General features: G+C 54.0%; 2 protein-coding genes and 2 long non-coding RNA genes across 5 annotated transcripts in view; 2 read left to right on the top strand and 2 right to left on the bottom strand.

The window, feature by feature from the left end:
* Positions 1 to 1,025: 1,025 nt before the first annotated feature.
* ACKR1 (atypical chemokine receptor 1 (Duffy blood group)) lies at positions 1,026 to 4,305 on the bottom strand. Its single transcript, XM_035009905.1, has 2 exons — positions 2,450 to 4,305; positions 1,026 to 2,047 (listed from the first exon to the last, which is right to left on the bottom strand). Exons 1-2 carry the CDS (start codon positions 2,471 to 2,473, stop codon positions 1,076 to 1,078), a joined length of 996 nt encoding a protein of 331 aa, XP_034865796.1. The 5' UTR covers positions 2,474 to 4,305; the 3' UTR covers positions 1,026 to 1,075.
* Positions 4,306 to 4,325: 20 nt separating this feature from the next.
* Positions 4,326 to 26,579, bottom strand: part of CADM3 (cell adhesion molecule 3) — a 30,807-nt gene continuing 8,553 nt past the window's right edge. The window contains exons 2-10 of one of the 2 annotated variants that reach the window (XM_035009903.1): positions 17,749 to 17,850; positions 15,559 to 15,699; positions 14,902 to 15,054; positions 14,101 to 14,238; positions 13,652 to 13,822; positions 11,414 to 11,504; positions 10,824 to 10,993; positions 7,819 to 7,944; positions 4,326 to 6,271 (exon numbers count right to left, since the gene is read on the bottom strand). In XM_035009903.1, the coding sequence (XP_034865794.1) occupies positions 6,153 to 6,271; positions 7,819 to 7,944; positions 10,824 to 10,993; positions 11,414 to 11,504; positions 13,652 to 13,822; positions 14,101 to 14,238; positions 14,902 to 15,054; positions 15,559 to 15,699; positions 17,749 to 17,850 (1,211 nt within the window). In that variant the 3' untranslated portion in view covers positions 4,326 to 6,152. The remainder of the gene's footprint in view (positions 6,272 to 7,818; positions 7,945 to 10,823; positions 10,994 to 11,413; positions 11,505 to 13,651; positions 13,823 to 14,100; positions 14,239 to 14,901; positions 15,055 to 15,558; positions 15,700 to 17,748; positions 17,851 to 26,579) is intronic. The other variant, XM_035009904.1, reaches the window with a different exon arrangement.
* On the top strand, positions 7,744 to 9,917 carry LOC118013958. Its single transcript, XR_004680159.1, has 3 exons — positions 7,744 to 7,909; positions 8,351 to 8,586; positions 9,336 to 9,917. It is a non-coding gene; the product is annotated as an uncharacterized LOC118013958 (long non-coding RNA).
* LOC118013959 overlaps positions 19,142 to 26,579 on the top strand; it is a 40,451-nt gene continuing 33,013 nt past the window's right edge. The window contains exon 1 of the long non-coding RNA XR_004680160.1: positions 19,142 to 19,465. This is a non-coding gene — a long non-coding RNA (uncharacterized LOC118013959). The remainder of the gene's footprint in view (positions 19,466 to 26,579) is intronic.

Here is a 26,579-nt window from a genome sequence, read left to right as displayed (position 1 = left end):
AAAGCCTCCAGGACCATGACTATGCAACCAGGGCATCAGGGGGATAGCTGGGTTCAAAGGGGAAATTGGGGGGATTCTAAGCAGAAGATGAGTCAGGTCAGGCCCCTCCCCTTGAAGTGCCTCAACCTTCTCGACTTCTTGATTTTTGGTCCCCTGTATGCATCTCACACAGACACACAGAGAAAACTTGGCATAGATGCCAGGGGAAAGAAAACACATTTGGGTAGGGAGTGAGTCGTTAATCCTGATTCCACATTCTGAAAACAAGGATGGAGAGTGGAGCAAAGTGGAGGGAGGGTCTGAGAGAGCGCAGGGCGGGCACACAGGTGTGTGTGGTCGGACACTGAGGGAGAGGCACCCACACGCGGACCGGTGGTATTACATGCATGCACCCAGCATGGACGTAGGTGCCAACAGATGGAGACAGACAAATGCACGCACACACACACACACACAAGTGTGCATGCTCACACACACACGGGGATTAAGGTCCTGCCGAGAAATGAACCTCGGGGAGATGACTCCTAGGAAGTGGCTTTTCGAATTATCTTGATATGTTCCCTGGACTAAGGGAGCCCCCCGGGATGCTTCTCTCCCTGATCTCTAAGCAAAGCCAACAGGTGTCAGGGACATAGAAGGCAGAGAGGAAGGCTGGACAAGACAGACAGGGTGGGGAGACATGCTCTGAGTCCTTCTCTTTTTTCTGTTTTCTCTCTCCGGTTTCTATTCCTGTTTCATTTGCTTTCCGGAGCAGCTTCTCTTCCTCCTTCGTGTCTTCTAGTTTTTCAAGTGTCCGGCTCCCCTCATACTCTGGCATCTCTTCTCCAACCCCCTTTGAGACGGCAGTAACCCCACACCTCTAGAGAACATCTGTGCGCCCTGAGGAAGTTTGTACATCGTTCACTCTCTCCCCAGGCCGGCCAGAGAAACAGACGCCGCCGGCAGGAAGGTCTGGCATGAAATGCCTCTCTCTCCATGCTCCTTCCTCTCCTCTATGTCCCTGGATAAAATAAGAAACCATCAGCTTCATAAAAGCAGTGCAGACTTTAATTCAGGTGGACAGGTGGGAAAAGAGCTAAGACTTTGCTCCCTCGGTGTCCAGATGAGAAGGCTGTCTGAGCGGGAGGGGCAGGGAGGACCGGGAGGTGCGCGCCGTCTGGTGGTAGGACAGGGCCAGGAGCAGGGGTGTGGCCACGCAGTGCAGAATGGCCACGGCCTCTGCCAGGTGCTGTAGCAAGTCCAGGGCCTGCTGGGCCAGACATGTCGACAGGACCAAGGTCTTGGACCTCACGAGAAAGTCCAGGCCCACAACCACCCCATAGGGCCACCAGAACACAAACCAGGCCCACAGGACGTTGACCCAGGGACACGGCCACCTGCCCAGTATTTTCATCAGCGCCTTGGCTCCCAGCAAACCCAGCGGCAACAAGGTGAAGATGGTGAAACAGGCCATGATGTGTGACAGCTGCAGAAACCAGTGGCTCTTGCTGAATGTCACGGAGCAGAATCCACGGGAAGTGTCAGTGGCCAGGGTGACTGGCAGCCCCAATAGGATAGCCATTCCCCAGAGTCCCACACCGAGCCCCAGGTTGATGTTGGGGACCTGACCTGTGCTCATTTTGGGGCCCAGGCAGGCATGGCAGCCTATCAGCAGAGCCTGGGCAAAGGCTGAGCCATACCAGACCATGTGGGCCAGATGGCACAGCGCTGTGCCCTGGACACCGTTCAGCCCTGGTGCCAGGATGGGCACCGCAGTACTGAAGAGGGTGCTGCCCACGGCCAGCTGTATCAGGAAAGGCCGTTCGGGGCACACCTGCCAGTGGGAGAGAGGTCTGAGGAGCGCGAAGAGGACCGCCCCACCGGCAAGGATGCCCAGGACGCTGGTGAGGATGAAGAAGGGCAACGAGGAGCCGTCCAGCAGGCTGCACGAGCGGCAGGGGGCAGCTGCGTCCACATTGCTGTAGTTATAGTTCAGGTCATAGGAATCATTAAACTCGTCCCAAATATCGTCTCCAAAGGGGAACTTAGTAGAGTCCTCATCCGCCACCTGGAGGACAGCCCCAGAGGGGACAGACAGTCAGATCATCTGTTTACCCCACTGAAGAGTCCCTGGGAATGAGGGCGCGGGAGGGGGAGATGGGGAGGCTAGCCTGGAGGAGGGGACACAGGGGGACAGTGGGAGAGGATGGAACAGGGAGCCTGGGAACCTGGGCAGAAGAGCAGGGGAGGGCACCGGACAGGAAGCAAGAGCCGGACAAGGTCAGGGCCAGGGCACCAGGGACCCAGATGGATGGGGGACCCAGGAGACCAGAGTAAGAAGGAGAAAAAGGAAACAGAGGGAAGGGTGAGAGAGGAGCGGAGAAGAGAAGAGGTGCAAAGGCCCCCGGGCAGACCGAAAGAGGTGGTGAGGTAAAGAGATGGGGGACTATGGGCTTGGCCCCACACTCACCTGGTACTGCAGACAGTTCCCCATGGCACTGCTGGACTCAGGGCAGGCAGAGAGAAGGGCTGGGAACGTCCTATGGGCAGCTGCAGCTCCAAGATAAGTGCCAGGGGCTAATGAAGGCCATCAGTTCTGGGCAGGGCCATGGGATAGGCGGCGGGGGGGAGCTGGGCATTCAGGAAGACTTCGTCCCACGCCCATGGCCTGCCTAAGCCTCAGGAGCAGAAGGGGCACTAGCCCGGGGCTTCCTGTTTTGAGGTTGGATTCCATCGGTGGGGACCTGCGCTCGGGAAAGGAAAAAGGCGGCCAGCAGATAGTGGGTATTTTCCCGAAGGTGGAAAGCGGAGCTGAGAAGCCAGGGGGTTTTCCAGCAAGGACGGAGTCTTCGAGCACCAGGAAGGAAGAGGGGCCAGGGGTGACTTGTGAGACAGAGATAAGAGACCTGCTGGGAAGGCGGAGGGAAGGGGCAGTTGATGACTCTCACTGAGTCTCCACCCCCTTGAACTGGATCCAGGGAAAGCTGGCTCCAGGGCGACATTTGTGGGAGGGGGTGTGAGTGGTGCCTGGGGTTGATCCGCGGGTGGCTGATGGCCCCAGCGCCCCGCCCGTGTGCGCCCCAGTCTGTGTGTGTGGCTGTGTGTTGTATGTTGCATGCACATATCTGAGCGCTAGGTGGTAGGCAGGTGTCTGGGTGTTTCCGTGCGAGGACGGGAGGGGCTGGGGGGCAGCTTTCCAGGCTGCATAATGAAGCTACTTCGGGGAGCGATGGGGCGTTCGTCTAGCCACCTATGGGCGCAATGAATGCGTTTTCCATACCCAGCACAGTACCCGGCCTGATGAGTTAAAGCAGGCTCTGGGGGACAATGGGGCAACATGTTTTAAAATGGGACGGTTGCCTATGGGGTAATCTCTATTCATATTTCTGTTGGGGGACATAAAGGTTCTGGAACGGCTGCACTGGCTGGCATCTCAGCAACATGCACAGTCCCTTACTGGGGTGGGGTCCTCTACTTCTCTCTGGCTGGCGAGCGAAAGCATGGACTCTGCAGACGCAGGCCCCTGAGCCAACACCTCTGCTCTTCTGCAGCAGCCCCCACCCGGCTTCTGCACCATCTCTGACGTTTCCCTGCATTTTACTCTCTCGGGTGGGGAAACAGCCGGGACTTTGGGAGGGGTAAGTCATGGAGTCTCAGGAGCTGGTTAGGTGACACTATTTCACTCCAAGAAAGCATGGCATGTTTCAACTCCAATCTCACCAAGAAGCTCTTTTGCATTTAGGTAGGGGTGCATGGAGCCAGAGTAGGGAAGCCAAGACACAAAAGGTGGGCGCCTTACGCAGATCTTCACCCCCTTTCTTCCCAGGATGCCAACTCCAGTTTCAGGTTCAACGTGAGCGGGTTAGACAGTGGTCCCTGGGGAGGGTCTGTCCTGCAGTGGGGCTGGTGGAGCCTCTGCCTTCATTTTAACCTTCTCCAGCACCGCCTGGCGATGCGCCATGGGGAGCAGTCAGGCACCCCTCCCCAAACACTCTGGAAAGCAAGCACCGGCCAGGACCCCCAAGGGGGCTAAACACCCTTCTCTCCCTTGGAGAGTTCTGTGGTCTCCATACAGGGATGCCCTTGGGAGGGGGCATGGCAAGGCACACGGCCACCCCCAGAGGCGCCGGATGCAGGGGACACCAGCAGGACCACCCTCACACGCACACGTCCCAACTGGAGCAAGAAGGAGGCAGCCGGACGACACGGATAATCCAGATATATTGAGGGTGGCCCCTCTGAGATTAGCACAGGAGAGTTAGAAAGATTATAAAGATACACGATCCCCTCCCTGCTCCCCTCCCCCCCACCCACAGACAGACACACACAGCACAACGGCCCCTCCCCCCCGCCCCCCGTACAAATATGGCTTCTGTGTAATATGGACAGAGTGGTTCAGCTCAAAGAGGAAAGGTGCTGGGAGACAGGGAGCCGACAGGCCTGGGGCCCTAGGCTGCCTTGCTGCTGTGGGGGGGGGCCCTGGCTGAAGTGGGGGGTGCCTGCGGTGCCCAAGGGCCCTAACCAGCGGCTGGAAGATTCACGAGGCTATGACCTGAACTGAGGGGGTGGGCGAGCCTGCCGGACGCGGCAGGGAGGATGTGCCGGAGCGGGTGAGCGGGGCCGAGGGGCACCCTGGCTCAGGGAGTGTGGGCAACCTCATCTCCACGGCAATGAAGGAAGACAGAAAATCAAAAGCAGGGGTGGAAATGGGAAGGAGACCGAGGTCTCAGCCCCAGCCCTCGCCGCGCAGGGGACAGACTGTAGGGGAAAGAAGTGACAGCGGTCCTCCCAGGGTCGGTGCCAGGGAGCGGCCTGAGGGGTGCATAGCAAAGCTGTGGCACTGGCTCCGTGCCTCTGAGAAGGGAAATTGAGGCAGGGTTTGAATGCTCTGTGTTTTAGGGAGAGGCGAGATGGACAACTGAGCGAAACACATCCTGGGACTGTTTTCTCCATGACCGATGGGCACTGAGGGTGGCCTGGGACGCACGGGGACGGAGCCACAGCCCAGGTGAGGTCCACAGCCTGATTAGGAGCCCGGCCCGCCCGAAGCCCTCCTGGCGGCGTCCCAGCCCCCCCCCCCCGCCCGGGAGCCCCCCTCCGGCTCTGTCTCACACACATGTGCATGTACACACGGACACCGTAACCACACACTCACAGGGTTCACATTACGCCCCTCGTCTGGGCAGGACACAGCTCAGTGCAGCGAAGCGCCTTTTAGTATTTTTGTTGTTATGTCTGCCTGGCTGCTGTGAGAACGGGAAGGGGCACAGGCGGCACAAGACGGGAGGAGTGGTTGCCGAGCGATGCTGGAGAGAAGTGGTGGCCCAGCGACAGCGGGGCTCGGGGCAGAGCCAGGGGCCGGGAGCAGCGCCTCTCCCACAGCTGCTGGAGCTTCCCCCCCAACCACCACCCCGGGGCCTGGCTTCCTTCGCCCCAGGGGCGAGGGGTAACACGGCCCTCTCCGCCATCCTCCCCCTGCAGATCTACCCCCTCCGGGCAGGGACCTGCGTCCTCCCCATGCGGAAGCCCTGGGTCCCTGCGTGGCTGCCTTCCACCTGCGGGTCACACCTCCTCGGGGCCCCCACTCACCCCTCTCCCGTTGTGCTGGAGGAGGGGTGACCGGGTGGTACCTGCTTCCCTGTCTGTAGCTTGAGGTGCGTGACTAGCAGAGGAAAAGCCCCCTCCAGCTTCTGCTCACCACCTCCCCATTGCCCCCCCCGGAGGCCAGGAAGCTGCTCCATAGTGGAGGACGGAGGGTGGAGGGCCGGGGAGGGCCCCCCACACCAGCCCGGCTTGGCTCCCTGTCCTCACCCCTCCGCCTTCGCTCTCCTCCTAACACTCCAGGGTTGTTCTTTTCCTCACCCAGGGCCCCTGCCCCTCCAGCCTGGAGACGGATTTGATTTGGGATTGTTATAAAAATAATAATAACCCAAACGCAGAGAAGCCACGGAAAGGGCTGAGGGCAACCCTCCCTCCCCCCGCCCTCCTCCCTCCCCATTCCAAACCGAGTACAAAACCGCACCCAAAGCAGACATTCTGTACAGGGGGGTGGGGAGGGCTGGGGAGCAAGCGGGAGGGGCGGCCCTGGGGTCGCTCTGTACAAGTCCAGGTTGGTGATGGCCCCAGCAGTCCCCGTGGGGCCCCTGGGGGGCGCAGGAGGTGGCTGGGCGCCTCTAGATGAAATACTCCTTCTTGTCGTCCCCGCCCGACTGCCCGCCTTCTGCATTGATGATGGCCGTGTCTGCGTCCGGGGCGTCGTCCGAGCCTTTGGCCTCATGTGTCAGGTAGGTTCCTGCAGAGAGGGAGAAGCTCCTCCTGTCAGTTTCAGGAGCAGTTTCCACACCTCTGAAGCCCGCCCCCCACCCCTGCCCTGCCCTGCCCGCCCACCACAGCTGTTCCTGCAATGCTTCTCCTGCTTAGAGCTTTCTACCTCCCCACCTGACCCAATTTGTATCTTGCTGCCAACATCCATCACCTGACTGCACCTCATGAATTAATGAATGAATGCAGTCCTTAATTAGAATCTTATTTATAAAACAAGAAAAAAAGCCCCATGTGTGTGTGTATAGATGCATGGGTGTGTATATGTGTGTATACATACACAGGTACGTGTGTATGGGTGTATGCATGGGTATGCATGCCTACACGTGTGTAAGTGTGTGTGCGTGTGAGCACACGCATGTACATGTGTGCTCCTATGGGTGTGTATGTGTCTCTGTGTGTACCTGTATGTATGCATGTGCATGTGTGTCTGCACATGTGTAAGTGTGTGCACGCATGTGAGCACACACATGTATATGTGTGCTCCTATAGCTGTGTGTGTCTGTGTACCTGTATGTGTGCACGTGTGTCTGCACGTGTGTGCATGTGAGTACACACATGTACATGTGTGCTCCTACAGGTGTGTATGTGTCTCTGTGTACCTGTATGTGTGCACGTATGCATGTGCATGTGTCTGCACATGTGTGCATAAGCATGTGCGCGCCTCTGTGTATATGCATACATGTGAGTATGTACATGTACCTGTGTGTGCAGGTATGCATGTATGTGTGCATCTGCACATGTGTGCATAAGCATGTATGTGCGCCCGTGTGTATATGTGTACGTGTGAATGTGTGCATGTACATGTGCGCACCTCTAGATGTGTGTGTGTCTACGTGTACACCCGTGGGTATGTGTGCACATATGTGCATGTGTGAGTATATGCGTGTACCTGTGTGCACGTGTGTGTATGCATACATGTGTACCTCCATATGTGCATATGTGTGCACCTGTGTGCACATGCATGTGTGTACACGTAAGCAGGTGTGTAGCGAGCATGCATGCCCACCCTAGGTTGGGGACAGGGAAACTGCAGGTCAGCCCCGAGCAGGTAGCTGAGATCCGGGTCAGCCCATGCAGTTGGACTGCTGGCTAAAGTAGGTACAGAGGGAAAGTCTGTGAGGAGTCAGCAGGCTTGGATACAGGAGAGGAGAGGAGAGATGGTGTGGGGACAAGGCGCCGGGGGACCAAAGGACAAAGAGATGAGAAAGGAAGCCAGCGCAGGAAGAGATGGGACGGAGTGGCAGAGTCGGCAGGTCTCTGCCTGAAAGCACGAGACCCTGGGGGCAGAGCAGTGTGGGAGCAGCCGCCGACTGAGTGGGAAGGCTCCATTTTACTTGGGTGATCACCGAGGGATCGGGCTCTACTGCGGGTTGGTGGTGCTCAGTCAACACAGGGCTGGCTGTCTTCTTTCTTCCTCTCACACTCCAAGGGGCCAGCAGAGTCCCCAAAGGCCCGTCCTGCAGCCGGCTCCCGGCTGCCTCCCTACCTGCCCTCAGGCTCCCCGCTGCCTCTGACCTTTGTGCCGGATCAAGTAGTGGCCGAGGAAGATGAGCAGGATGAGCAGCAGGAAGACGATGAATGCCACGATCCCACCAATGACGGCGTGGTAAGTGCTGGAGGACGAGGGTACCGGGCTGGGGTCTGCGGGGAGGGATGCACACAGTCAGACCTGGGGAGAGCCCTGGTCTTAGAGCATCTCTGGTCTGGCCGTGGGCAATCGGACTCAGCACAGAACACGGGCTGACGCCAGCAGAACGGACTGGATCATACGGCAGGGGGGATATGCCTTGTTTTGTACCCTTTTTTCTTACACAGTGTCTGGAACGCAATAATTGTTTAAAACAATTATGTATTCCTGAATAAATGGACAAATCTGCTCACACTCAACCCTTTAAATTGTTTCTGGCACAGAAGCTTTGGTCAAAGTTCACTGCTTTAACGCCTACATGGTCTCTTGTTCTCGCTCTTGCTTTTACTTTTGGGATATCAGACTATATTCCTTCTATCCCCTCCAGGCCCTCTTACCTCCTGTCTGTTTGCCATTCAGAGCTGGCCTCTCTAGCGGGGCCCCCAACCTATTCCCTGTCCCCCGGAGACCAGACAGAGCAGGGGCAGTGAAACACCGACGAAGCTGGGAAAGGGGACTCTGACAGCACCTCCCAGAGTGCCACGGACTACAGCTGCTGTGTAAAGAGCAGTTCTGAGATGCAACGAAATCCCAGTCCTCCAGCACGCCTCCTCCGGGAGGTCTGGGACTCCAGCATCACATTCCACCATCCAGAGGTTTGTGGGGAAGGCAAAGACTTCCTTCATGGATGCAACCCCCCCCCGCCCCCACCCCAAGCTTCCTCCCATGGTGGCTAATGTCTCTGCCCTCCACTGCAGCATCTACGGGGTGGGGGGGGGGCGTGTAGATCCTCAGAGCACACACTGGGCCAGGCATGCCACGGACAGCACCAGCCTAGTCTGGGCCCCAAATATCCAAGACAGTGCCCAGGCCCAGGACACAGTTCTGATGTGTCCAAAACTACATTAGCCGTAGATACAACTCTCCCACCCATGGGAGTGCTACTGTTTTCCCACAGACTCAGCTTGAGTCTTGATGCCCCACTGACTCCTTGTAGATTTTGTCTTTCCTATGTTACGTCTCCTCAAGCTCGACTGGGCCAGCTTCTTGGTTCCTTGACTGTTGCTATGCCTAATTTGACAAGAAAACATTTATGTTTTGGTTTTTTTATGCTCTGCTTGGGGGTGGGGGGAGGATTGGCCTGGAGGCTCCATGATATGATGAGGTGGGTGTGAGGGTGTTGAGTGGGAAGAAGCAGAGGGACGTCGCCCCTGTCTTTCTCCCAGGCAGCAGGTGACACACAGTCCACGCTAAAAAAAAAAAAAAAAATTAATGCTGGATAATTGTTCCGAGGCTATGGAAACGGAAATGCCTTAGAAAAACAGAGCTTTCCATGGCCAAAATGACGTGTGGGGTCATCAGTTACAGATCCCTGTCTCTGCTGGAACTCCTTTATTCCTTCCAGGCTGGTGGGGCCAAGACTGCTCAGGAGACGCCTGGAAGGAGATGCAGAACCTCCTCCTACCGCCGGGTGTCAGCACTGGAAGTGGACGCTGTGAGACAGGACTGGGTGGGGGAGGGCGGGCCCGCAGGAGACCAACCACCAACCACAGGGGCCAAGAACTTTCAGCGCCCTGCCGGTCAGCCTTGGAATTGGCAGGGGGAGATCTGGGGGCTGACACTGGTCCTCGATGCTGGCATCCTATGCTAGCTTTGCTTGTGGTGCTGAGGCAGTTCCCACATACCCAGGCCTGTCCTGGAGTCAGATTCACCCCATCTACACAAACACCACGCTCCCACGGGTCTCAGGTCTCTTATCCATGGGAGGCCCGACGGCCATCACCTCACTGACCGAACGGGCATTTCCAGCAAGGGAGCCTCTGGTGTTCCCCCGACAATGTATTTCCCCTATTTTGAGCTTATAAGGTTTTCTGGCAGGACCCCACTGCCACTGGGATCTTCAAAAATTCTGCCCACTTAATTGTGCAAGACTGTTGAATCTCAGATCTGTACCTCTGAAACAAATAATGCAATATATGTTAGAAAAAAAAAGAAGAAGAAGAAGAATGTAGCAGGAGGGGAGGAATGAAGGGGGGGAAATCGGGGGGGTAGACGAACCATGAGAGACGATGGACTCTGAAAAACAAAACTGAGGGTTCTAGAGGGGAGGGGGTTGGGAGGATGGGTTAGCCTGGTGGTGGGTATTGAGGAGGGCACGTTCTGCATGGAGCACTGGGTGTTGTGCACAAACAATGAATCATGGAACACTTCATCTAAAACTAATGATGTAATGTATGGGAATTAACATAAGAATAAAAAAATTAAAAAAAAAATTCTGCCCACTCTCCAATAAGGGGACCTCTGTGCCAGCCTGTCACGGCTCCTGGGTTTTGTGGTCACACCTTTGGGAAGAGCTTCAGAGAAGAAGCATCACTAGTGTCTCTGGGAGATAAGGCATCGGAGAAAATGCCCTGTGTCTCAGCGTCGTACCAGCAGACCTCTGTGTTCTGCCTGGACCCACCCTACCCTGTCCAAGGTCTGCAGCAAGGACATGGTGGTGGTGGCTCCACGCGTCCCCTGTGGGTCACAGGAGTGGCAGCCCTGGGACAGCCCACTGGAAAGGGGAACTCCCACGCTGGCCCCGGTGAGACTCTGGGGCCTCTCCACACAGAACTGTAGTTGTTGCTGCCTGGGGAGCGCAGGCAGGGGAGGACGGTGTCCGGTGGGCCACCAGTGCTAACCAGGCAGTCGAGAGCCTGCCATCCTGCTGATTGCTTCCGTGTTACACGTTCCAGAGCGGACCTAGAGCCCAAGTCCCAGGCCCTTCCGCAGTGGGCTCTTGCCCCTCCCTTGCCCCTAGGGCACAGCAAGGGGTGCTCTCAGGAGCCGAGACACAGGGCGTGGCTGGGCAGACAGGGCGAGGGGGATGCGGCGGAGGGCTGGGACGGCTCACCGTTCACATTGAGCGTGTAGTAGGCCTTGTAGCTGCCCATGTTGCTGGTGGCCGTGCAGCCGTATGTCCCACTGTCGCTCTTGTTGAGGAAGGGGAAGATCAGGGCACTCTCCTGGGTCATCTTTAGCGGGGGCACACTGCCCTCCTTCTCCCACAGGTACTGCTGGGGTCTGTGGAGGCAGAGAAATCTCACGTGTTTGGGAGAGAGCAGGCCAGGGGGCTGAAGGGAGACAGAAAAACACCTGGGTGGAGGAAGTCAAGGACGGTTTGACGCAGGCTGAAGGACTTACAGGGGCCACAGGCATGAGGTGCTGAAGGGAGGGGTGACCCCTTGGGGTTTGACCTGAGGATGAGGGTGATTTCCTAACTCATATCTGACTGTGACTTGGTTGGTCCTACGGGGACCATGGGGGCAGCCAGAGAGTGCCCCCCTTCTGCTGCTTTGCAGGAGAAACAGGTGGGGGATGGACGGCGCAGGGCAGGGACAGGGAAGGCAAGAGGCTGACAGTAGGGGGCGATGGGGAGACTCTAAGGGAAGACCACAGTCTGAGGTGCGGAGGTGCGCTGGGGCGGGAAGCGGATCCTCTTACACGGGATTGCCACGGCCCTCACAGTGGAGTAGCAGTTTCTGGCCCTCGCGGGGGTGTGGGGGGTCTGGCCTAATCTTCGCCGTCGGTGTGTCTGTGGAGAAGGAAAGGGCGTCAGCGCACAATGGCCACACCGTCCAGGAGGGGACCGCCATCCCGCCATCATCCAGTTGCGCATTACGGCTTCCATCCCGAGAAGTCTCAAGCGCTGGCGGGGCCCGGGACAGAGGCCTCCACCCCCCGCCTGCCGCGAGCCCAGTCCACGGTTGCTACTGAACGCGCGTGGGATTCACACTGCAACCCCGTAGAGGTAGGATTTCTGAAGATCTGTCGTGGTGGGGACCGAAAGGACGTCCTAACAGAGAGCTGAGAAAGGGTCGACTTAATGCACATTTTTGGTAACCAGTGAACGTGAACGGGATCGTTTATTGAGCTCACACTCTCTCCATCCTCTCTGTTCTGCTGGGAGTTTAAACTGAAAGCAACAAGGGAACACAAAATATCATTTTCCACCGTCAGTCCAACAGTGAAGTAAGAGCTTCCCAACAACAAGAGATGGGGGTCATATTTGGGCGGCAGAAAGGCACTGACATGGTATAGATGAGCTCTGTGAAGGCATAATGGCATCTGCCATGGCGCCAAAGGGCTGCTGGGAGGCTAGGTCCAGATGGCCGCACAAACAATACAGCCAGATGCTGGTTTAGAACAACAGATAAAGAGGCCGAGCTTCCCCCAAGGACAGAGCCAACCTTAACAACCAGTTAATGAACGTGTTTCTGTCAGATCAAATAGGACAAAGAGCATCAGGCCAGGTGAGAAGATGGGTGCTCCAGGGCCCCACAGCCATAGAAACCTCTAGCACAGTGCCTGGAGTCTAGCACTTGTTGACTGACTGCTGATCACAGTTGGGCCTAGAGAGCCAGCGCCAGATGGTCTGGTACCTGACAGAGAAGTCTGTGGGGTTCGGACATGGGAGGGCCCTCCTGAGCCCTAGACAGGGACCCGGGCCTGGGGCCCCACACTTCTAACTAATCAGCAGAGAAACACCTTACAGCAATAGACAACTCTGAAGTCTGCACAGTTCTTTCACAGATATTTTCCCCTTGACCCTCACGCTAACTCCGGGAAGTAAGCAACCCCTGGGAGATGGCAAGTTTGGTGAAAGAGGCACAGCTAGTCGGTAGTGGCCCCGCGGCTGGATTCGGGGCCGTCTGCCGCCAGCTTGAGAGTATGCCAAATGGGAAGTGACACCGCCCCAAACCTGCCTCACATTCAGGTTTCAGCAATGGGTCTAGCAATTTTGAAGAGTGCCAAGTTCAGTCCTGGGTCTTCCATAAGAAAGAAGATGAAGCAGCTGAGTTATTTCAGGAAAATGCCCGCCTCTAGATAAATTAGGATAAGAAATGCATTATTTTATAACTCTCTGTCTTCTGCCTCGGTACTTTCTTTTCTTTTTTCTTGGTTCCCCGACTCAGAAAATTTACAAATTTCCTCAGGTGAGGGTGGAAGTCTCCTGTCCACACCCAAGGCAGATTCCACAGAGAAACAAAGACCCTTGGAAAGGTTCCAAGTAGGGACTATGACAGTGGCCATTGTAAGTCAGAGAGCCAAGAACACTTGCAGAGCTGGGGCAGACGAGGAGGACCACAGGGAAAATCTGGGATCCTGAAATCACAGTATGTTGGTCTAGGAAAAAGCCCTAGTGGTCACCAGGTTCATCTTCTTATAGAGCAAATAAAGAGTCAAGCTCAGTGGGTAAAGCCCTTTTCTTAACCTCAGAGAGCCTGGAGCGGTGGGGGGCGGGGGGAGACTAGCACCTGCATCTTCTGACTCCTGGCTTGCTACAGTTACCACTAGAGCTTGCAATCTAGCTGCATAACCCTGGCCTAGCTCAGGGCTTAGTAAACTTGCTCTGGGGCCAAATCCTCCCAGCTCTGTGTTTTTGTAAATAAAGTTTTATTGGAATGCGGCCACACTAATGTGTTGACATACTGTTTATGGCTATTTTCCTGCAGCAACAGCAGAGTTAAGTAGTTGAGACAGAGACCATGTGACCCCCAAAGCCTCAAATACTTGCTATTGAGCCCTTTACCGAAAAGCTTGCTGACTCTTGGCCTGGTGCTGTCACCCCTCAACTCATCACTTATCTGTGCACAGTGCTTCGCATATAGTCACGAGCACTTTCTCCCCCCGCCACCATCTCATACCTGATCCTTCTTCACCCAGAAGCCCACCACATACATAGAACTTCGATGCGTTGGGAGGTGGATCTGTCAGCTCCCTTTAGAGATTCATGGTTCACAGAGCATACGATGTCAGCCCCATCATCCTCACGGGAAACCTGGAATGTCACTGAGCTGCTCACGGTGAAGGTTTTACCATTGGGATCTTCCTGAACGCGGGTTGGTTCTCCTGGAGTACAGAACAGACACACACACACGCATACACACAGACAGAGTGAGCCCTAACATACAGATACAGTGTGGGCCCCACGGCAGACATACAGATGGCGAGTCTCAACTTAGACAAACTTAGAAAGTTGTGAAATGGTTATGTACACACAGGGAGAATGTAGGCCCTAGCACACACACACACACACACACACGAGTGTGCACATACACAGACATGTACCCCTCTCTTCCTCACCCACCCCACCACCTCCTTCTGAACCCCAGAGCAGGGGGACGTACCGTGGAGCTCTTGGTCGCCCTTCCGCCAGGTGAGCTGGGCTGCAGGTTTGCTTCCAGAAGACTGACAGTTTAGGGTGGTTGTCTCCTTTTCCCGTAATGAGGACTTGTAGCCAGTAATTATGGGCTTCTGTGGGATTCCTGCCATGGACGGGGGATGGCCAAGATAGGAAGGACAGGCACCATGAGGTGACCTCAGCTGTCCCTGCAGAGATGGCCCCTCAGTGGCGGGGGGGCGGGGGGGAGGAGTCAGGATGCATGAGTCCTACTTTGGTTTAGAATGGGTAGAAGACTAGAGAAATCATCTTTCTCTTCAATCTCTTCCGTAAGGACACACAGGGAAGATCTGATACATGACCTGACACCCCACAGCAAAACTGGCTGGCTAAAGAAATGGTGTGAAGCCCAGGGGAGCAAGGAAGAAAACTGAAATGTAGGACCCAGGTAAGAGCATGTAAGCAGCTGGGGTACTTGGACAATAGAATCATACACTACAAGTACTTCTCGTTTTCCTCATATAATCTTGGGAGGTTCGTGGAATAGACGTGAGCATCTTTCTATCATAGGTTAGGAAATTCAGGCTCAGAGAGAATAAGAGATTCCTCCCAGAGCACACAGTAAGTAGAGGAGAAAAGATCAGAACCCAGTGCTATTTGCACTTGGTTCCATTGTGAAGGAAGCACAGACTGAAGTTTTCCTAAATGCTGGGAGACTTGCCTGGCCTCTGGCTGCCTCGGGGGCTCACCTAGGAGCTGTGTTTGCAAGGAAGCCCACTGTGGAGCCCCTGGGGTTGGGGAGCCTCACCGAGCACAGTGACGAGGGACTTGGCGGTCCTCACGGGCATGGTGAAGATGGAGCAGGTGTACTCGCCCTCATCCGCCAGGGCTACGTTGCTGATGCTGATGCTGAGCTCATGGGGTGTGGATCTAACCAGCTGGATCCGATTATCACGAAGGGCTGGGGACATCGGGAGAACGGGAAGCAGGGCTTTCACTGGCACTGTTCATCTTCCAGTCCCAGGCCAGAGTCTTTGGGAGAAGGGGTCTAGCATGGTTTGGGGCAGGGAAAACTGCTTCTGAGTTTGAGCAGTCTTCATGCGGTCAGTCACTTTCCTGAGCCACTGGGCAGGCACAGCAGCCTCAGGGACGCTCAGAGAAGTAGGCTTGAATCTCGTGGGCTGCCGTGTGAAGCACACGGGGCAACATTGACACCAGCTACATCTCAGGGCTGCTTTGGGGTGTCGCCAGGGAGGACCCTGTGGGACCGTGCATGGTTCAGGTCAGAGCTGTGACACTACAGTTTTTCTGGAGCCAGGGGAGGAGCCCCTGGCGTGGCTGCCTCCTCCAACAGCATGTCTTCCCTGTGCCCAGCCTCCGCACCCCAGGCACATATAGCCCCGGGCCCTGCGGACCCCTGCCCCCGCCCACAGTGCCCCCGGAGAGAGGACACCTGGGACAGTACCTCTCTTCTCGCCAAAGTAGAGAGTCTGCTGGGCAGGGTTAGACCACTGCAGAGACGAGTCCTCGTGATCTTTCACGTGGCACTTGAGCACCACAGTGCCTCCAGCCACCACCGTCTCGTCCGATGTCCAGGGCTGGCTATCTGCAGGAGTACAAGAGGGTCAGCTTCCTGAGGAAGCCCCAGCCCCTCCACCCACTTCTGGGCTGAAGCGTGCCTCGTCTAACCCCGGCGGTCCAAGGCCCGGGGGTCTGTGTTCTCGCAAGGCATCGTGGGAGAAGGAAGAGAGGTGGTGGGGAAGGGGAGACAGACCTTATTTCCTCTTGCTTGGAATACACAGAAAAACAGTCACTTGTTGAATGTTTGCTGAGTGAACTGACAGGGCCGCAAACATTTAGGGGAATAAAGGCGCCCACATCTACACAGAGCACCGCACATGCATCTTTCCTGAGAGGCTCTGCCGTTCACTTTGAAAGCACGCACACGCATCTGTCATTCTACACTCTGCCTTCCTGCCTGTGCCTGCCTATTCGAGCAAGGACAGGAAAGGCGCTTGAGACCAATAATCCCAAAACTAAAAGCGAGGAGAAGGCCGAGCCAGCTTTGGGTCCCACATTCGTTTACATAAGAGGTAGCTGATAAAACTGTGGAATAAGCAACCAAAAAGATTAAAAAAAAAAGAAAGAAAGAAAAGAAAAGCTGAAACATATTGGCACAGACTTTTGAATTCCTCCCACAATAACTTCCCTTCATCGTCAGCTCACACTCTTTCAGTCCCCGGACAACCGGCCTCTCCACACACCAACCCAAATCACCCCCCTCCTGTTATTTTAGAGTAAAGGATTAAAGTTTTCCCTGCCATGTGATGGAAATACTTTCCCACCCCTCTCTCCTTAGTCAAATTTAAAAAAAAAAAAAAAAAAAGGACGAATAAGGTATCATATGGATGAGCCATTTGACTCCCAAATGGGCCCTCAAGATGGCCTAGCCGGGAGCCCTCAGGGCGTGACCCTCGCTTCTGCCTCCACCCAACGTTGTTCCGTGTTCCCCGCGGCTTGGCTTCTGCTCCCCATGCTGACTCCCTCATCTCCAGGACTGACTTTCTGTGACCCCAGAGCAGCGACCTCCACAGGACGAAAATGCACAACACCTTCCAGCTCTGATTCTGAAGCATCCGCACCATCCCTTCGGTGGCATGAAACCAGTTAAGCAGCATTATTCTTCTCTGAATAGGAAGCCAAGGAACTTACTTCCTGCGTTTCCTAATTGAGTAATTTTAAACAATGCCCATCCTCCCCCTGGCACTGACCTTACCCCTGCCCTGTCTGTTATTCCTTTCCTCCTTGGTCACCAGAGCTCCATTTCCAAGAAATACATAATGGATGCTCCTAGCAGAGAAGGGGCCCTGAGGAGAGAAGGTGGCGTGTGCTGGACTTGATAACGAGCACGCGCGCTTCGGGGTGTCCATCTTCACGATGGTGCACAAAGTCTGGCCGCTGGTTTCAGTGTTTAGAATCATAACAGAACTGAGGGGGATCTTAGGGATTACGGAATCCAATTCCCTCATTTTACAGATGTAGACAATGAGGCCATGGAGGTGGAGTGATTGCCTATGATCATTCTACTAACCAGGGACTCCAGTGGGGACTATGATTCTGTTCTTCGACTCTCAATGCAGGGGCCTTTTCATGGGAATGCTCCTCAAGTAACCGTCTAACTTGAACATTTAAACGATGATTTTAAGATTAGTGAGCCAGAGACAGAGCTGGCTGAGTACACTGGGACATGATTTATCCCTTGAGCATCTGAACTAAAGGTTTGGGAAACCTGTCATTTACTGCTCGCCATATACCAAGTTTTGACCAGTAATCCTGTTATCCCTGGGTCCCTTTGAAGAATTCTACTTCGATTGTGTCTTTCAGAACCTCTTTATTCTGAGTAATACCCTCCTCCTGGAATCATTTTATTTTGGGAAAAAGGTGTAGGGGATACAGAGGTCTCTGCACTGGAGTAAGGGAAGAGGCGTGGGTGCAAGAGAAGTTGGTGGTGTGGAACTAAGAACTAAAATGTCGGATGGAGCTGTGTGGTAATGAAGGGGGTGAGAACATAGGGCAGAGGCAACATGAGTGGGAGATGATGTGAGGATGGCAGAAGGAACTGAGGGACATTGAGATGAGGGTCCTGGATTCTCACCTTGACTGGCCAGCATGTCAGAGCTGCTCCAGACTGTGGAGCTGATGGCCTCGCCGAGTGGAGCCAGAGTTCCCAGCTCCAAATCCTGCTCCTGCCAGTAGCCTGGGGAGAGAATCTCCATCAAGGATGAGCCCTACGTATTTGCTGCTACCATTTGGGATACGTTGGTTGTTGAGGGTGGGGAGAGGGCAGGCCCTTAATGAAAAGCGGGTTCTCCAGGATCCCTAAGAGAAGGTGGGTTTCTCACAAAGGGGAGAGATTAACTAGAGTCCTGAAAAGGAAAGTGAGCTCTTCCTCTGAAGGAGAGATAAAAGGAGGATGCTGAGTTTTACCAGTCAGAGCCAGAAGAGACCTTAAAGATCCTCTGGTCTAGTTCTCCCACTTTACAGATAAGGACAATGGAGGCTACAGAGGTTAAAAGTCACTTGGTGAAGGTCATCCCAGAAAGTGAAAGATAAGCGAAGAGTTTTCATTCCTTATCCAGGATTCTTTCTGCTACACCATATTATCTACTAAAATAACAACAGATTTAATAATTACAAAATCCGTTCACTCTTAATCCTTTTAGTAGACCCGTGAAATAAACACGCTGGTTCCTGTTTTGCAGCGTGGAAACAGGATGCAGTGACTTGCCCAAGGTCATACAAACAGAAGAACAAAGATCGGAAACTGAATGCCTGATCCCAAGTCCAGAGCTGTTACTTTCCAGTTGGGGCCCCCACCACTGCGGACAGACGGCGGCGGGCCGGCGACGGCCACCTGCTGGGGGACGCGCAGTCTGGACCCACTGCCCACTTGATTCCCCCGGCTCTGCTCCCTGCCGCCACAACTAACCCCAGGGCCTGAGTCACCGCCTGTCTTCGCGGCCGGTGGCTCCTGCACCCGCCGGGGAAGCACTGCGCGGAGCCCCGGGCCTGGGTCCCCAGCTCCACCTGCAGAGGCGGAGGGACAAAGAAAGCCGCCGCGCAAATCTGCCGAGTCTCCCGCCGCACACCCAGAAATAGCCAATCACTGGCGCAGCGCTCCGTGACGTCATCGGCTGCTGAGCAGAGTCCGGAGCGGCCGCGCGTCCCGGGCCGGGAGTCGCGGGAACTTGTCGGGCGGGGCGGGGCGGGGCGGGCGCGCGGGAGCCTGACCGGCCGGCGCGGCCCCGGCGGTGCTAGGGCGGTCGGGGGTGCGGGTCGGGGGTGCGAGACCAGACTGAGACGGGGGCCTGAAGAAGGGGGACGGGACGAGGGGGGGCATTGCGGAATCTGAAGGAAAGGGGAGAAGGGACAGGTTGCGGGGGGGAGAGCAGGGAGGAGAGGGGAGGGAGGGGGTGGCCGGGGTGGCGGGGCGGGCGAGGCGGAGGGAGCGGGCTGGGGCCCCGAGAGAGCGCCTCAGGGGTCACCGGCCTCCACTGGTCCTCGCACACATCCTCCAGGAAATTCGAGAAAACGTTCTTCTCCGGGAGCCTTAGCACCAATGTCCAAATGGGGAGGGAAAGTAGAGACGGCAGAAAACCCGGAGCCCGCGGAGAGAAGTAGGCAGCAACGGGGACAGGGAAAGTGTTGGTGAAGGGAGGAGGCAAGAAGACTGAGGCCGCCAGGAGAGGTGGCCAGTGCTAACACAGGGGCTCTCAGACCCAGCAGTGCCCGCCCCCCTAGCCCCCACCGGGGGCCAGGCCCTGGCCCTGCTGCCTTCTGCGGACTTCAAGGCTGGAGGCAACCTGACGCTGGTGAGTGTTTCATTTTCTTTTCCAGGTTTTGTATTTGTGGGTGCTTGGACACACGGTGGAAAGCCAGATTGGGGTGGTAGAGGGTCAGAGAGAAGCCAGAGAGGGGTCCATGCTTAACCCCCAGCTCCCAGTCCTGGTTCTGTGTGCCCTCCGTAAGCACCAAATAGGAGCGGAGGGAATAGCGATCTCAGACTTCGGCACAGGACTTCTCAGTTTGCAGGGTGGATCTTCAGCCACCAGTTCATTTAATGACAAAACCATCTTGAGAGATAGGCAGCCAACAGAATCGCTTTTTAGAGATGGGGTTGAGAGAGGTCCAGTGACTTACCTAAAGGCACACAAATACACCTCTCAAGAATCCTCTTTCTCTCTCCCTTGGGGCTCTCAGAGCTTTTTCAACAGCTCTTTTTTCGTGTGGCATTTCTGCTCATTGTATTGCAGTACACTTGTTTACTTATCAGTTTCCCCATCTAAACTTTGAGCTGGTTAAGAACAGGGGTCTGACCTTACTCATTTTGTATCCTCAGCTCTCAGTGCAGAGCAGGTTCTTGGTGCATTAAATTGGCTCTGGTCATTCATTCAGACACACCTGGCGCTCTGCTCTGTTCCCAGTCAGGCAGAGGATGTATCTGCCCAACAGTGTGGATTTCGTCCCACTCTCCTGCGCCTTCTTTCCTCTGTGCTTTTTTGCTGCATTCCCTCAGTTGCTTTTCCCTCCTGTTTCTATTTCTTTCATCTCTCCCCTCCTGCATTTTGCTGGCATTTTCTCCCCCTGTATAGGATGAATATGTGAAATGGTAAGGTAGGGCATTCAAACCACACTGAATTGTTCAGATGAGGGGACAGATAATTAAAATGAATAGCCTCCAATAAATGACATATATTGTGTTTGTAGATTTCCAGGGAACTCACTCTGGTTTGTAGCATTTTAAGAAGCTGGTGAACAGATAACTGTGTGTGTGTTTCTTTCCCTGCTGCGGTGATATTTCTCCTTCTAGTTCTGAAGAGTACTTATGATCGCATGTCTTCTCTTGAGAACTGTCAGTATGCCTGAAAGTTTTCTCGCTGTTCTTATAACACTGTGCACCTGTAATGATAAATGCAGAATGGCCATTCCCCCAGCAGCGGATGAGTGATTATAATGCTATTAACAGAAACATGGATAAGTAGCAGAAATTATGACTGGGGCAGCAAAAGCCTTGTGCCTTTGGGTTCAGATTGTGCTCATCATTTATGACATCAGCATAAATTCCTTCTGTGGACTCCAGTTGGAAGAGAAAACTCAGGAGCGCTCTGAAAGGGCGGCATGGACTTTGCAGTGGACACAGTGGATCTTCTGCTCAGGCAGGGACACTGGAGGGAAATGCAGACTTTGGACCACAGAGCCACTTGTTGCGGGGTGGGGGGTGGGGGAGCAGGCTACTCATAGGGAAAAGCAATGAAGAGATTCTATTCAAATGCGCCTTACTGTCTTCCTGCTTGTGAGCCTTCACTGACTTCCCATGGTCTGCAGATAATATCCAGATGTGTTAGGCTGGCCTTCAAGATCCTGGGCAGTCTGACGCCACTGTGCCTTCCAGCTTTGTCTTTCCTTTATCCTACCCATATCCCAGACATGATGCCAGTCTGAGTTTTCTATAAACCCTTGGCTTTCTTGCCTACATTCCCTTTCCTACCATAGCCCTGCTGATAATGCCCTCCACCCATCTTCATACATCTAAGCCTTACCAGTGCTTAAAGCCTACTTTCTGTGGCATTTGCTCTGGTAAGTCTTCCTTAATTGTCTCGGATGGAAATGGCTTCTCGTTTCTCTGAGTTGCAACACTTGATCTACTTTTCTTAAGTTGTGCATCACTCTGTGTTGTACTGAAAGTTTGGCTTCCCTCCTAAATTATAAAGATTCCACAGGTGGGGATATCTGATTCATCTCTGTATCCAGCACGGGCTCTAATGCAGCATACTGCACATGGAAGGGGCTTGATAAACAAATATTTAATAAATGAATCCAAGATGCTGGGCATCTTCTGTTGTGAGAACCAGGCTCAGCATCTGCCAGGGAAGAGGAAAAAGCAAACCAAAGAGGAGGAGGAAGAAACAGGACAAAGGAGAAGGTAGACCATCGCAAGGCTGAAGCTCTAGAACCTACAATATGGTGGGAATCGATATTTATTGATCACCTTGTATGTGTCAAAGTCCAAGTTAGGTGCTCTATAGTCATTATCCAGAACAGCCCTTTTTGATAGGTATTAGTATGCATACGTTAAGGATGAGTTGGCTGCGACTCAGAAAAGTTAAGTAACTCATCTACACGATGGAGCCAGTAAGTGTTGGGACGGGACAGCCGTCAAACTTAGACCCCTCTGACCGCAGAGCCCAGGCTTTGTGCACTTCTCCGCTGCACTGCCTCCCTCTGCAGAAGTATGCATTTTGTGTGTGTGGTGGGGGGGGGTGGGGGCAGGAGTTCTAGGGGTCAAGGTTCCTTCCTGCATCGCTCACTAAACAACATTCACACTGCTCATCTGTAAGATGATCAAGATAACAGTGTAGCAAGTTGGGAATGGGGGCTTGTGGTGGTAATGGGATGGCTTATACCCACTGAATTTCCTTGTTAATTGGATTTCTTCATGTGGCATCATCTATACCTCTGGGGGATACTTCATTTACCCCCAAGAGCCTTACAATGCGAGACTTTTCAGTTAACCCAGCAGCAGATGTGTCTAGTTAAAACTAACAGAATCCCGTCACGTTTTCACAAGACTCTAGTGTCTGGGCTGAAAACAAAAAGAGTGTCTTGTTTGCCCTCAGTTGCCTTGGGGGTTTCTTAATTCTTGGTTTATTTACCCGTGGGTTCCAATATCTTAAGGACTCCCGGCATTTTAAAGGACAAAGTAGCCCTTTCACCCACCAATGTCCTCCTGATCGATTGTTCACACTGAGAGGAGCAGAAGTGGGAATTGGAGACTTACCGTGTCCCTTGAAAGAGCAGTGGCACCTGGGACTCGTTTTCCACTCATAAGACATGTCCTCACATATAGTACGTGCTCAATAAATATTTATTGAATAAACATATGAGCGACCCAAATGAATGAAAATGTAGGATGTCTGAGTGAGGCTAGGAGGGAAGTCTAAGAGAATGTGCCAGCATAAGCTCCAGTTGCTTGGTTCATGCCTCCCCTGCCCTGTCTGTTCTGGGAATCTACAGGGCATTCCCCCGGGCCTGTGAACACGGTCACCGATGCATAGGTGGGATGGTGGGACAGGGACGGAGAGCTCCCGTGTTACCATTGCTGGCCTTGCCAGCGCCTGGGTCCAGAGCTTTACCTCCCTGACTAGAGAAAACCAGCTCCCTGAGTAGGAGTTGATGATGATGGTGATGGTGATGATGATGATGAGTCAGCATTTCTAACTCCAGAGTTAAAAATATTCTTCATCCCAGCCTACTTGTTATTCCTCACGACTACCATGACAGGTGGGTGGAGGAGTGTTATCTCCAAGGGAAAAACACACTGGGGGCTGTGGCCCAAAATACTGAAGGGACCCACTTTTAGGATCGTTTACCCACACCCTCTGCTAGGCTCCCCGGCCAGGGGATCTCGCTCGGATTCTTCCCTGACCTAAGCTACTAGTGAATTCTTGTGTATGTTTGGATCACACACAGAAGAGAATGGGCCTGGCAAAATCAGATTTAGAACTCAGCCCCTGGAGCTTTGCTGTGTGCCCAGAGCCACACGTTTCTTTATCAGCGAATGTCTGATTCTGCGTCTGGAGGAAGGTAGGCCTTGTAGTCCCATGTAGTCCTGATTTAGATGATAACTCCGAGATCTGGGGAGAGTCACTTTGACCTGAGAGACTTTAGAGCTCAACACCCTGATCAAAAAAGGACTCCTTTCATACTTTTATACTTGCTTGCGTGCTGCCAGGAATTACTCTACTTCTGCTGAGGTCACCGTGTTGCTCCCTCATCTAAGGCATGGAGGGCCTGAGTGTCGAAAAACTCTTACTTCCACCTTCTGTCCCTTTCTAACTCCATCCTCCCCCGGGTTCTCAATCCCTCCTTCTCTCTCTACTAGAGTGCAGTCACACAAAAGCTGGGGCCGTGAGAGGTGGGAGTTGTTCTGACATTTGGGATTGTCTGTCTTTCCAGGTGTATTTCCTGCTTTCTCTGTTGCTCCACAGGGATGGGCCTCTGTCCCCTCACAGGCTGCAGGATCACCTAAAGGATGCCCTGGCTCGGTTCAGATATGTTCCAGCTCACAGTTCCTGCAGGACTTCTGAGCTCAGTCTCGCCCCAGAGGCCTGCCTCCCTCACCCAGGCCTCCCCTCCGCCCTCTCTGTTGCGGGGCCCCTGGGACCTCGCTCTTTGTTCCCTCGCTCCGTTCTTTCTGTTGCTGTCTGGCTTTTCCTCCTGGAGTCTTGTTTATCTCCTTTCCCTCTGGCTCCCAGCAGCCGCTTGGGCCCAGAAGGCACTACTCTCTGAGCTTTGCTGTACTATCCCAGGAGGCACACAGGATATAAGGGAAAATAGACGGTAAATAGGGTGGGAAACAGAACCTTCACTAGAAGAAGTGCCTGTTGTGTTGATTTGTCCCATGGCTTGGTGAAGCGTGGCCAAGAGGTTCAGATTTGCAGAACCAGGGATCCTACACTATTAGATAATCCAAGAGATTTAGGTTTGGAAGGGGCTGATCCAGGCTCCAACAGGTTTATTACTGAACATTGGCAGATGCCTTTTGGTTCCATCCTAAGCAGGTCATTGAAAATGAAAGGCTTTTGTTTCCTGGGCTTGGAATGGTGTGTGGCTAAGCTTTTCCAGGCTGAATGAGGAGGAGGGAATCTTTGGGTTAGTTGGCTAGCTCGCCTGTGGTGGGCGTGAGGGTGGGGTTAAAACAAAAAGCTTATCTGTGTGTTAACCCTCTTTTCACTAAACAACAACAACAAAAAAAAACCCCAAACCCCCCAAAACACCAAAAGCAAACCTCGTTATCCCAAATGTTTTGAATTACCCAAATATTAGAAAAAAGTACCAAACTACAATATATCATGAATAAATATATTTTGTATATTTCCTAAAACCCAGCCATCGATTTGCATGTCTGGTCATTTTCTACTGACCCCTAATGGCCAGAGGTGGTTAATCCTAAGATCTTTTTGATTCTACCACACAGAGTATGGAATTGATGTCCTTTCTGACCCCCTCTTACCTAAGTTCAGTAATTCCTCTCTTCCTTCTGTTATGCCTGATCCTCCCCAAAATACTTTCCCCTCTATCATTCTTAGAAGCATAGACTTTGAGACTTGACAAGAATCCGAAGTAGCACCTAGTGCAAATCTCATTTTAAAGAAGAAAAACCAGGGCTCAGAGAGGTTGAGACACTTGAGCAAGGTCACACAGGCAGTCTGTGGAACCCGTGGTTAGAAGCCCGTCTCCTGTGGTCACTGTCATTTGATAGCAGTCCTGGGGGCCAAGGGATTCAGAGGTTAAGTTGCCAGCTGGTGAGATTTTACTTTCAGTGACATCTACCCTCCCTGCTCCCCATCTCTGTGGATGGTAGTGAGGCCCCCCAGGACCCCAGACCTCAAAGGAGGTAAGGCTCCTAAATGCCAGGCAGGTTAGAGGTGGTGTGAGGTGAGCTGTGAGCTCCTGCAGCCGTGAAGAATGGCGTCTTCACAGACTCAGGGCCTTACTGGCCTCTTCCAGGCCTCCCCAGAGAGGACACCAAGGGGCAGAGGTGCTTCCATGCCCGTAGATGTGAAAAGGCTGACTGAGGACAGGCTGTGGGCGCGCACCCGTGTGCTGGCCTCTGGTGGTGGAGAGCCTTGGGATGCAGGGCTGACCGTGAGGAGGGGGATGGCTACAAGAGCGGAGAGAGCAGAGGAGCATGTCCTCTTCTCGAGCTCCGAAGAGAAGAATCTGGAGGCAGTAGTGGGCTTGTGGTAGGCTGAGGGGGCCCCTCAGAGACTTAGTTAAGATTCCGAGGAGCGGAGACTGGGAAGTGGGTGGCGGAGAAGGAGGTGGGGACAGCTGTTGCTTTGATTTGCTATTGAGTCAGTGTTCTCAGTGCATTGGCACTGGGAGGGAGCCCTGGGCTGGCCCCCAACAGAAGCAAGCCCCTCTGTAGCCAATACTGCCTTGTAGCAAGAACTGCAGTTGGGAGACAAAGAGGAAGGGGGTCTGATCCCAAAAGAGCCCCTTCCCAGGCTTAGCTCTTTCCTCGCAGCACTGGGCTGTGTTCTGTGGACAAGCATCTAGTGTTCTGGACTAAGAGGCTGGGAGGGGATGAGGCAGAGCAAAGAGGATGGCTCAGGAGGAGCTGCTGGGAGAGCGGCCCGGGGTCTATGCAGGGGGCTGTCTCATCCGCTGTTGCTCAGGTAAGCCCACAAGGCTGGGCATGACATCACTCCCTTGATGGTAGCTCTGAGCCACCTCCTCATTCCCTTCCCACACACGCTCACACACGCAGAAATCAGGACAGGTGGGACCCGGGGTCTGCATGCTGATGCAGGAGTCAGGAAGCCAGACTTCATCTGAACTCTGAGATGCTCCCCGGAACCAGGTGCAGGCACTTCATACCCCTCCCCTAAATTTTTACCTTGCTGCTTTCACACGTGTGGAATAGAACTGGGGGAAAATCTCCCATCTTAGAAAATACTTGGGAAAGGAAACATAACAGAGGCAGTGTGGAGTAAGTGAACAGAGAATTCCACCTAGCTCACTGGACAGTATGTTTGTGGTAAAGGAGGGACTGGGAATGGGCAAGGCAGCCCAGGGGCATGGAGGAGAAATGAAGAGTGGGTTCCCCAAGGCTGAGAAACCCCAGTCCAGTTTGCACAGCCTGAGTGCCCGCTTGAGTGCACGGATGGCCTCCCTTTCTCAACAGGCTCTGTCTTACTCTCCTTGGCTCTTAAGTCCTACTTTAGATATCTCAGCCCGATGGCTTGGTGTGGGGGGATAACAATGCTGGGAAAAAAGTTTAATTTGTTAGAAGCCAGGCAAGAAAGCATTCATCTCTGCTGGTTCTGATTTCACTGACTTGTTTTTACTGTTTCCCTTCACTGGGTGATGAGAGTCAAGGTGTGGATGGCAGGTTCAGGGCACTGCTGAGGAGCATTACAT

This window comes from Mirounga leonina, unplaced genomic scaffold (genome assembly GCF_011800145.1).
Source record: "Mirounga leonina isolate KUSES-001 unplaced genomic scaffold, KU_Mleo_1.0 Mir_154, whole genome shotgun sequence".
NCBI classification, from domain to species: Eukaryota; Metazoa; Chordata; class Mammalia; order Carnivora; family Phocidae; genus Mirounga; species Mirounga leonina.
The sequence above is the reverse complement of the archived record's forward strand: the minus strand, read 5'-3'. Positions and strand labels throughout refer to the sequence as shown.

Coding starts and splice junctions, on each gene's coding strand:
- ACKR1 (XM_035009905.1), bottom strand. CDS start 2,473: ATGGGGAACTGTCTGCAGTACCAG. Junction 2,048..2,449: donor GGAACTGTCTGCAGTACCAG/GTGAGTGTGGGG, acceptor GCTGTCCTCCAG/GTGGCGGATGAGGACTCTAC.